The sequence below is a fragment of the Anolis carolinensis genome, chromosome 5, assembly GCF_035594765.1.
Source record: "Anolis carolinensis isolate JA03-04 chromosome 5, rAnoCar3.1.pri, whole genome shotgun sequence".
Taxonomy (NCBI): Eukaryota; Metazoa; Chordata; class Lepidosauria; order Squamata; family Dactyloidae; genus Anolis; species Anolis carolinensis.
Window position 1 is genome coordinate 74,262,370 of NC_085845.1, and position 11,143 is coordinate 74,273,512.

Here is an 11,143-nt window from a genome sequence, read left to right on the forward strand (position 1 = left end):
GCTGTTGTAAACTATGATCAGGTCTTCAGTACGACAGATTTAATGCATAACAAATTAGCACAAGTATTTTCAACATCAAAGAAACATGCTGAAAATAATCTGATCAAAGGTTCAGGTCACATTGCAACATGAATTTTTCAGTAAGAGATCAGAAAATTTGTTCAGTTCTTGCTGGAAATGTCATATATTTTTAAAGAATCCTTGCTAACATAAGAAGTCAACAAGGATTGTGCCTCAAAAGATAGATTTTGAAATTCCAGACACAGGGTAGCATTGGGTGCATGATTTTGTCTCCATCATTGCTACCCACATTTGAGAGGAAGTTTAACTGCCTCTGGCAACATTAAAGCTTCAGAGCTGTTGATTCAATATTTTCACCACCATTTTGAGGACTTTCCTGGAGGGCCAGAGGAAAGCATTTCCCTTAACCAAATGGTTTACAGACAGTTTTCAACAAAGCAAAAAGCAACTTAATTAGTCACACTGAAGAAGAAAAATGGAAAGAAAAGGTGTTACGCACCTTCAGCGACTTTAGGAAGTTCTGAAGAATTAAAAGTATGAGAAAAGCAGAGGAAAGGAAGCAAAGAATATTAGCCAAGCAGTGAATGAACAGAGAATTGTTTTTAAAAATGACAAGTTGTCATAGTTTCAAAGTTTTTTTTTAAACAAAAATTATGAGAAGTAAATTACAAAGCAGATTTCTTCATATATATACAATAGCAGAAAGACCACATCATTATAAAGCCCAAACCCACACCATCATGCAAGCCTGGCAATTAATATAAGCAGCAGATCTGAAGATCTCTTAATGTTCTAAGGTTTATTCAGTTGTTACTTGGAGGATGAAGTCAAACCTGTTAAGTATACTATGTTATAATTTATAAGGCATTCCTAATGCTGAATTTAAATTGGTGGGGCGAAACAGAAAGATCACAGCAAAACATGTCAAGTGAGAGATTGCTGTGGCCATTGCTGTGGCCTTGAGCCGTGAGGAGGTGGACAAAAAATAAAATTTATTTACTTATTTACAGTATTTATACCCCGCCCTTCTCACTCCGGAGGGTACTCAGAGTAGCTTACAGAACACACATATGGCAAATATTCAGTGCCGATTATACAATTAACAAGGACAGACAACACAGAGGTAAAGGCAGTTTTTCCCATCTTATTTCCAGCATCTTGGAGGCTGTGCTCAATTCTGGCCATGGGGGGGGGGGGGAGTACTGTCACTCCATCTTTCATGCCGAGGAGCTTTCCTCCGATGGATGTCCTTAAGGGCGCCTTTATTACCTCCCCACTAAAAGCAGTACCTATTTATCGACTTGTATTTCTGCTGTTGACCTGCTAGGTGGGCAGGTGAGCTGGGGATAACAGCGGGTGCTCATCCTGACCCGGACTCAAACTGTCGACCTTTCGATCGGCAGGATTTTTCTGCAGCACAGCGGTTTAACCTGCTGTGCTAAGCCTGGCCACTAATATTTATTATTATTATTATTATTATTATTATTACTGTTAGATACTTATCATAAAGGTTTGTGTGCCCATATTAAAAATGGCCACCACAGTATCTCTGCAGAGAGGCTTATGTAGTGAGCCCTTATTAAAAATGGCCACACATTGCATTCTTCAGGTTAATGTACCAGTCAACCCAGGTATTTGAATGGGTTTTTGAAACCAATAAATGAATGGGACAAGAAATCTGACTCATGCTGAATGGTTTGGTTACATTTTCAATTGCAACCTATTGCTCTGCCCAGTCAGCGAGGCCACTGCCCAAAATGGACAAGTAGGTACAGTAGTACTCATGTGAAGGGAAAAGGAAATAAGCAATCAGGCTTATTTTGAACTTCTACTTAATGGAAGGAACACTGAGTAATGACTTTTAACAATGAATTTACAACAGGGGACAATGGCTCTAGGTCAGTGGTTCTCAATCTGGGATCCTTAGGTGTTTTTGGCCTTCAACTCCCAGAAATCCTAACGGCTGGAAAACTGGCTGGGATTTTTGGGAGTTGTAGGCCAAAAACATCTGAGGATCCCAGGTTGAGAACCACTGCTCTAAGTTATTATTATTATGTTTATTTTACCCTGCTTTTTCTCTCTACAAGAGACTCAAAAAGGCTTAAAGTAAAACCAATGCAATACAATTTAATACCTAAAAATATACAAACATTAAAAAGAATTAAACATTAATGGTATTAAAACAACAGTTTAAATCCTTAAAACTGATTAAAAGTGTCATCACTATCACATGAAAGTAAGTCCTGCTGAAATTATTCCATAGGACATGTTTAGGATCAGGGTGAAAAGCATACTGATGCTCAAAGGAAAACCTTGCCTATTGTTAGTAGAAGCATGGATTTGGATAATACTAGTAGCAATATGGATGCTCTACTGTTTAATATAAACTGAATTACTATTTACACTACAATACAGCTTTATAAGAGATTCATCTCAAAATTTACCTTCTAGAAGCTGAGCACTAACATTGATGAAGTCAATCTTTTTTCTGATATAACGCTGGTTGAGTTTCCAAATACAGGAAATGAAAATATTCTTTTCTGCTATACTGCTAGCAACCCATTTGTATATTTTGTCAAAATGGAGATCAAATTCAGGACTTTCCTGAAAAACAAGCACAAAAAATTACAGCAGCACTCACAATATACTTTCAGAACAAACAGATGGAATCTAGGCAACCCTAAATTACTTACTAATACCCATAATATGCCAGCTGCTGTAAATAAAAAACATAAATTATAGCATCATACAGTTAGAAAACAACTGAAAGGTCCATCCAGTTCAACTTCCTTCTGTGCAGGAATATACAATTAAGAACTCCTGAAAGATGGCCATTAAAATTCTGTTTAAAGACTTCCAAAGAAGAGCACACCAACTTCCAACACAGTCAATTCCACATTTTCAAGTAAAGAAAAAAAATCTTCCTAATGATTAAGTGTAATTTATTTTCTTGTAATTTGAAACCACTGGTTCATGCTTTAGTCTTTGAATGGGCAGAATACAAACTCACCCTTTGTTCTACATGCAATCTCTTCAGATTTTTAAAGCTGGTTATCATGTCACCTCTTACTTTTCTCTTCTCCAGCCAAAATATACCCTAATCATTCCTTCTAGAGTTTGGTTTCCAGACTCTGATCGTACTGCTTGCCCTGCTCTGGACACAATCCTGTTTATCAATGATATAGGGCTGAAGAAAAGTATAAGAATTCCATACAAAATTAATACAAGCCTTATGAATTACGATTCCCTGATCATCCAAAAATTACTTTTAGAGGGCATATAATAGAAAAACCCAGAAAAAAGGTTGGCAATGATGTTTAATTTCAATGGTAAATATAGAGAAGGGGGAGATGGGAAGACAGGAAGAGGTGGAAGAGAAGGAGGGGGAAGGAGTGAGGGAGGGGGAAGAAGAGGAGGAGAGGAAGGGAGAAGGAGAGAGGCAGGGAAGAGAGAGGAAGAGGGAGGGGGAGGGAATGAGATGAAGGCAGGGAAGGAGAGAGAGAAGAAGAGAAGGAGGGAGGGAAGGAGAGGGAGGAAAAGAGAGAGAAGAGAGGGAGGGGGAAAGGTGTGGAAGGATGAAAGGGAAAAAAGGTAGGAAGGGAGAGGGGGAGGAGGGAGAGGGAGGGGAAAAGAGAGGGAGGCAGGGAGGGAGAGATAGAGGGCAGAAGGAGGAGAGGGGAGGAAGGGATGTAGGGTGCTAGAGGAAAGGGAAAGGAAAGGGAGTGGAGGGAAAGAGGAGGAAGAGGGAGGCAGGGAGGGGCAGGGATGGAGAGAGAGGGACGGGGAGGGAGGGAAGGGGGAGGGAGAGAGGGAGGTGGAAAGGGAGGAAACGTAGGGAGGGAAAGCAGGAGAGGGAGCCCGGAGGAGGGAGCTGTTGTACTCCAGAGCGGGAAGCATCTCTGTACTTAACCACCAAACTCCAGTCCAAGTTAAATCTGCAAAGCAGTTTATTGAAGATTATATAAAAAGCAGTTCAACAAAAATAGTAAAAACTTCAAAGTCTAAAAGTATGAAATAGCCCACAGAAGACAAGGTACAAGAATAGTTCCAAAACCCAGAACAAATAGGGCATTAGCACAGGAATACAAAAGAACCAGGATACACAAGGGAGCATGAAATCCATTACAAAAAATCCAGGAACAATCCTTCAAACTGGGAAGCATGAAACATAAACAAAGACCTGAAGCTAGAATTCTATTAGCAGTCTTGCCAAAAACTTGGCAAGAGATGTTGCCTCAATAACCAACATTGACCAGACTGCTGGACAAATCCCCATGCCTCTCTAATATACACATGACATCATGCCGTTTTCCCTGACTAATTGATAACGGCTTCTTCTCTAACAAGCGCTCTGACCTACAGAGATTCTGCCATGCAGCACTGAGTTTTCAGAAACTCAAGTCTCCTATCTACCAGCTGTGAGTTCATCCTCTGAATTCATTTCAGTCTTTGACCTTGCTTCCCTAGAGAATGACTTCTCAACAGTATCTGGACCTGTCTCTGAAATGTTGCCTTCACTAGCTGCTGGAGACACAGACTGCCTCTGCTGGTTCACAGGTCCAGAAATCCAATGATCCACTTCCTCATTGACATTAGGAGCAGGCACAATCATGAGCTGAACTACAACAAGAGCGCTAATCACACCTACCCTCCCAAGAGTTTCTTTTCTGTAGAAGTTTGACATGCAGTCTGATACACCCTCACTGAGTTTAATAGGACTTGCTTCCAAATTAGTAGGAATAATGGTAATCCTAGTATTTAATGCCACCAGTCAGAGATAGTGAAGATGGCAAACATATAATCAAACTCCCCCTACCACAGCATCTTTGTACAATACAGATTTGCAGAACAGATAATTATAACTGTGACATACTTTGATGGCATCCTTGGCATCCACAACAGCAAGATCTCGAAGTAGCCATGCAGTCTGCCTCTTGTAGAAGTCTCCCTTATCAGATTTTTTCACCTTTACCACATTCACCTGCACTGGGCGTTCCGTTGTCACTGTCAAGTAATGTACATAATTAGTCTCTCTAAAATGGTCATGCTGGTTTTCCTGCAACTGAGAAATCATCAGCAAGATATCTGAGAAACCATCAGTAACAAAACCCAAGTTATTGAATCCTCCAGTTTACTTAATATGGAAATACCAAACCACTAGACATTCAAAGCATGCCTTCATTCAAAGTTGTGCTAGATGTAGCAACCATCTTCATCATGTCAAACAAGACAAGATCTAGATATAACACCAACATATCATTCTTACGTAATGGGACAAAACGAAAGAAGGTAATAGCAGTGTATCAGTTGTTGTAGTGGTTTGAGTATTAGACTATGACTGGCAGATTGGGGTTAAAACCCCCCACTCGGCCATGGAAACCCACTGGGTGGCCTTGGACAATTAATTCTCTCTCAGCCTCTGAGGAAAGCAATGGCAAGTCGCTTCTGAACAAATCTGACCTAGAAAACCCCATGACAGACTCGCCTTAGGGTCACCATAAGTCAGAAATGACATGAAAGCACACAGCAACAAAAATCCTGTTAGTCCTATTATACACAGATAAGAGAGCTAACAATGATGCTTCAATAACACATACCTGTTGCACATAGGAAGCAGTTTCTCTTCTTTTTCCCTGCTTTGCAAACATTGACAATGCTTAATAAACGTTCATCATTTGGAGTAAAAATATCCCTCTGTAAGGCATGCTTGATTGCAGTCATTTTCTCTGAACTGAAAGATATAAGCCATACCTAAGGTCACGACATGCAAATACATTTCTGCGCAAGAAAATATTCTGCTATGTAAATTGCTTCACAGAACATCTAGGGCCCATCCAGACAGGCCCTATATCCCAGGATATGATCCCAGATTTTCTGTTATCCAAGATTATCTGGCAGTGCAGACTCATATAATCCAGTTTAAAGCAGAAAACCCGAGATCAGATCCTGGGATATAGGGCCTGTCTGGAAGGGCCCCTAGTTCTCTAGAAAGAACTTTGTATTAGCCTTTGATTTAGTACAATAAATACTGCAGTGCAGGCTCTAGTACTCAATATAAAGTATAAGATACATTTAGATTTTGTACAGTTGCTGATGGTGGACTTGCATGTTTTATGCCATGTTGTGGGTGGAAGAAATCATGAATTCACTCATACATCTGAAATTTTAACTGATGTTTCACAATATGAAGTGTGCCAATTATGTTATTTAATATATTAGGCAACACAAACCACATTATAATAATCGTATCTCAGATCACTCAGTGGAGTAATAACAAATTAAACTGTAACTACAGAATTGCAAGTTCATTTTAAGCATAATTAGTCACACCCAGTAAAGCAAAAACCAATCAGAGGCTGAATATAATTTAAGTATTTCAAGAGAATTTAATATGAGAACTTTTAAGCTACAGATATCTCAACATCATCATCTACTAGTGTCAAAATCAGAACTTCTGGCAAATGTGGGAAACCTAGTTGTAAAACGTGACAGATTAATAATGCATCATCCTAGTCTTTTATCACATATATATACATACACACACATACACATACATACTGTGTGTATGTGTGTGTGTATACACACACACACACACACACACACACACACACACACACACACACATATATATAATGTAATGTACACAATTAGGACCGATTGAACAACAAAACCACTGGACCAAATGCCACCAAATTTGGCCACAATACACCAATACATCCAAGGTATGTCCTTCACTCAACCCCTCCCAAAAAAACCAATTAGCCTATATCTATTTTTCACTCCCCCCTCCCTTTTCAGCCAGAATGGTATGCTCCCCTCTTTTCCCTTCACTCTCCGTACTTGCCCTGAGGGGGGCGACTGTGTTTACAGCTGAGGGGGAGTCCAGCAGGTGGAGAAAAGCAAGTATAAAGAGAGCCAACTGCCAGGGCTGTTCTTGGAGGGGCTTCCCTCCCTCCACTAACACACAATTCACCCCCTGGCTGCCAGTCAGAAGGGTAGTCCCTACCACCTTTAGGCCCCGTCCCCTTCATGTCATAGCAACCTCCTTAGCCACAATGACACCCGAGGGACAGGCAGAGTTCACTTAGGCCTCTTCCACACTGCCTATAAAATACAGATTATCTCATTTAAATTGGATTATATGAGAGTGAACACTCAAGGCCCTTCCATACAGCTATATAACCCAGAATGCCAAGGCACATAATCCACAGTACCTGCTTTGAACTGGATTATCTTGAGTCTACACTGCCATATAATCCAGTTCGGTGTGGATTGTATACAGCTGTGTAGATGGGGCCTCATATATTCCAGTTCTAAGCAGATAATATAAGATTATAAATATAATATATAATAATTACTGTGGTATAATAATACAGAACCATATAATCTCTAAAATCTAAAAGAGCAACACTCTGAAAACAAGGAAATTCCAGAAAGGAAACAACCAGAGCCAGCTAACACCTACCAACAAAGGATTCCCCCAGAGAGAAAGCAGCTAGGCTTTGAAGCTGCAAGGCCATTAAATGCTAATCAAGGTGACTAATTGCAGCATTCATACTTGCCGCACCGAGACTATTCGACCTGGCCAACCAAGATTTCCCCTAGATAAAAACCCCCCAGGCTTTGAAGCTACGAGGCTACTCCATCCCATTCAACCTGGCCTAACTAGGATGCCCTTTGTAGAAAGCAGCCAGGCTTTTAAGCTGCAAGGCTATTCAATGCAATTCAAGCTGGCCAAACAAGGATTCCCCTACAAAGGAAATAGCCAGGCTTCAAAGCGGCTCTTTGATTGAGGGTGCTACTCCAGCTCGCCAAACAAGGATTCCCCTAGGTAAAACACAGTTAGGCACTGAAGCTGCAAGACTATTCAGTGCAATTCAACCAGACCAACAAAGGATTAACCTGGTAGAAGGCGGCCAGGCTTTGAAGCAGCGATACTACTCTGTACTATTGAAGCTAGCCAACCAAAAATTTCGCTAGGTAGCAAGCAGCCAGGCTTTGAAGTAGTGAGGCTATTCATTGCAATTCTAGCAGCCCAAAAAACCATTTCCCTAGAACGCAAGTACCCAGCCTTCCAAGCAGCAGCCTATTCCATTGTATTCCCATAAGAAGAAAACAGCCAGGCTTTGAGGCTGCAAGGCTATTCCACCTAGCCAACAAAGGATTCCCATAAGCCACAGCAATGCGTGGCTGGGTACAGCTACCGTAGTAATTTATAAAGGCCAAAAGCACTGATATAAAAAACAATTCTAACAGTTTTCTAATAATACATTTAACCAGACATGAGGAACCTGAACTGCCAGGAATTTTGGGACTTCGGTTTCCAGAACCAATAAACTGGAGATCCAGAAATTCTCAACCTTTATTTTAAATCATTCCACACACTAAACTATCCATAATTTAGATGAACTAATTTTGTGGAGACATAACATGTATTTTCTTCTTGAGCTTATGGGCAATATATTTTATATTGGCAGTTTAAAAAATATTTTGAATACACACATATATAGGGTGTCACAAAAATGTATATACTTTTTAACAGCTCATAGTAGCTAAGAATCACAGATTTATAGAATCATGGAATCACAGAGTTGGAAGAGATGACAAGGGCCATGGAGGAACACAGAATCAAAACATCCCTAACAGACAGCCATCCAGCCTCTGCTTAAAAACCTCCAGAGTAGATTATTGGAAGACTTAATAAATTTATATTGAAGAATAAATATTACAACAACGATTTTGTCAGTGTTACAAACGCCATCTTGGATTAAGACAACATAACAGAGTTGTGAAATTGCAAGGGAAACTTTTAAGTGAGGTTTACAACTTGTTTGTTTCACAGAGATGGTAATATGAATTTATATAAAAATGATTTTTAATCCTATTAAGAATGCATGCACTTTTGGGAGGGGAAATACAATCATAATGATAATAATCCACAATTATACACTTAATTGACAGCATTTCTCCAAGATTTCAGATATGAACTTTTCCCAGCTCTACCTAGAGCAGTGGTTCTCAACCTGTGGGTCCCAGATGTTTTGGCCTTCAACTCCCAGAAATCCTCACAGCTGGTAAACTGGCTGGGATTTCTGGGAGTTGTAGGCCAAAACACCTGGGGACCTACAGGTTGAGAATCACTGACCTAGAGGTTCAGGTAATTGATCCAGGGCCTTTTACATGCAAAGAATCTGCTATCTCACAGGCTCAAATGGATAATATTATGTATCACAATGAAGAACTAAATCCCCTTTATTTGTTTCTATTTAGGATGCATGTAGAAAGGACAGTAGAATCTCACTTATCCAAGATAAATGGGTCGGCAGAACATTGGATAAGCGAAAATCTTGGATAATGAGGGATTAAGATAAAAGCCTATTAAACATAAAATTACATTATGATTTTACAAATTAAACACCAAAACATCATGTTTCACAAGAAATTGACAGAAAAAGCAGTTCAATACACAGTAATGTTGTGTAGTAATTACTGTATTTACGAATTTAGCACCAAAACATTACAACATTTACTACAAAAACAATGACTACTAAAAGGCAGACTGCCTTGGATAATACAGAATCTTGGATAAGTAAAGCTTGGATAAGTGAGACTCTACTGTATGTAGAAAGTACACAGCACAAAATTATCCTGGGAATCTTAGTTAAACACAGTCACTGGGCTCTTCTGCATGTATATTTACTAAGAATCTTGTTGATGTGAAGCGAGATGCTTTCCAATTATTTCAAAATAGATTATTAAGCATATTTGACTATAGCCTTGCTACATCCCTTCATAACAAACACGAATGACTAAATGAATGCATCTCTTTAATGACACCCCTTTCCCTTCCAACATTTTGTTTAAATGGTAACAAATCTGAAGTCACTGCCACCGTAATATTTTTGGGCCCAATCCACTGTAGGTGCTTCTTTTTCCGGTAGGCTGTTAGGAATTGTAGGAGTTGAAGTCCAAAACACCTAGAGGGCCCAAGTTTGCCCATGCCTGGTGTAGTGGTTTGAATGTTGGGTTAAGGGTACAACCATACTGTCGAATCAATGCAACTGGACACTTTTAACAGCTATGCAATTCTAGTTTGGTGAGGCACCAGCCTTCTATGGCAAAGAAGGCTAAACATATTGTAAAACTACAACTTCCACGATTTCATACTTGAAGTAGTGTCATATGTCTTATTTCTTCACTGTGAAGGCCATGGCAAACCCACTGGGAGGCCTTTGCACTGTCACACCCTCTCAGCCTCAGAGGAAGGCCTCCTCTGAGCAAACCTTGGGTAGAAAACGACCCCAAGGAAAATAACACCCATTTGGGGGGAGAAGAGGAGGAAACACTTGGTGGACAGATAAAGGGACACAAGGAGAAGGACTTTACAACAGAAGGCCCTATGGCTGGTCTGGCAAGGACCCTCCCCAGACTGCTCTCCTTACCCTCAGAGACAGGACTGAGGACGCTCCGCTGCCTCCACAGACGCCCGTCACTCCCAGCCCCGAAAGACCCGCCTTCCCAATTCTCCGCCCTCCAATCGGCGAGCCGGCTTCGCCCGCGTGGGCAGGGAAGCGGAAGCCAATGCAGATTGTGAAGACGGGGAGAAAAGAGAAACGAGTTTCTGACGCTAGAAGGGTGCACGCCAGAACTTCCGGGACTGGGTGTATCTCCTCACTTCCGCTCGCGGGAGAACGTTGCGGGAAGGAGCCTTTTGCCTTGACTTCTGGAAGGGATGCAGCTTGACGTCTAAAGGCTCTTCCACGCAGCCATATAACCCAGAATAGCGAGGCGGGAAATCCTACAATATCTGCCTTGAACTGGCTTATATGGCGGCCTGGACGCAGGGCCCTTCCACGCAGCCATATAACCCAGAATATCGAGATGGGAAAGGCCACAATATCTGCCTTGAAATTGCTTATATGGCGGCGTGGACTCGGGGCCCTTCCACACAGCCATATAACCCAGAATATCGAGGTGGGAAAGGCCACAATATCTGCCTTGAACTGGCTTATATGGCGGCCTGGACGCAGGGCCCTTCCAGGCAGCCATATAACCCAGAATATCGAGATGGGAAAGGCCACAATATCTGCCTTGAAATTGCTTATATGGCGACGTGGACTTG

The 11,143-nt window shown here is 41.0% G+C and overlaps 1 protein-coding gene across 7 annotated transcripts in view; it reads right to left on the reverse strand.

The window, feature by feature from the left end:
- The window catches only part of exoc1 (exocyst complex component 1), a 36,343-nt gene extending 25,727 nt beyond the window's left edge, over positions 1-10,616 (reverse strand). For 4 of the 7 annotated variants that reach the window (XM_008111692.3, XM_008111691.3, XM_008111690.3 and 1 more), the window contains exons 1-5: positions 10,464-10,616; positions 5,619-5,752; positions 4,895-5,025; positions 2,466-2,625; positions 521-541 (exon numbers count right to left, since the gene is read on the reverse strand). In XM_008111692.3, coding sequence (XP_008109899.1) covers positions 521-541; positions 2,466-2,625; positions 4,895-5,025; positions 5,619-5,742 — 436 coding nt within the window. In that variant the 5' untranslated portion in view covers positions 5,743-5,752; positions 10,464-10,616. The remainder of the gene's footprint in view (positions 1-520; positions 542-2,465; positions 2,626-4,894; positions 5,026-5,618; positions 5,753-10,463) is intronic. The other 3 variants (XM_008111693.3, XM_003221562.4, XM_008111689.3) reach the window with 1 other exon arrangement.
- Between the last annotated feature and the right edge of the window lie 527 nt (positions 10,617-11,143).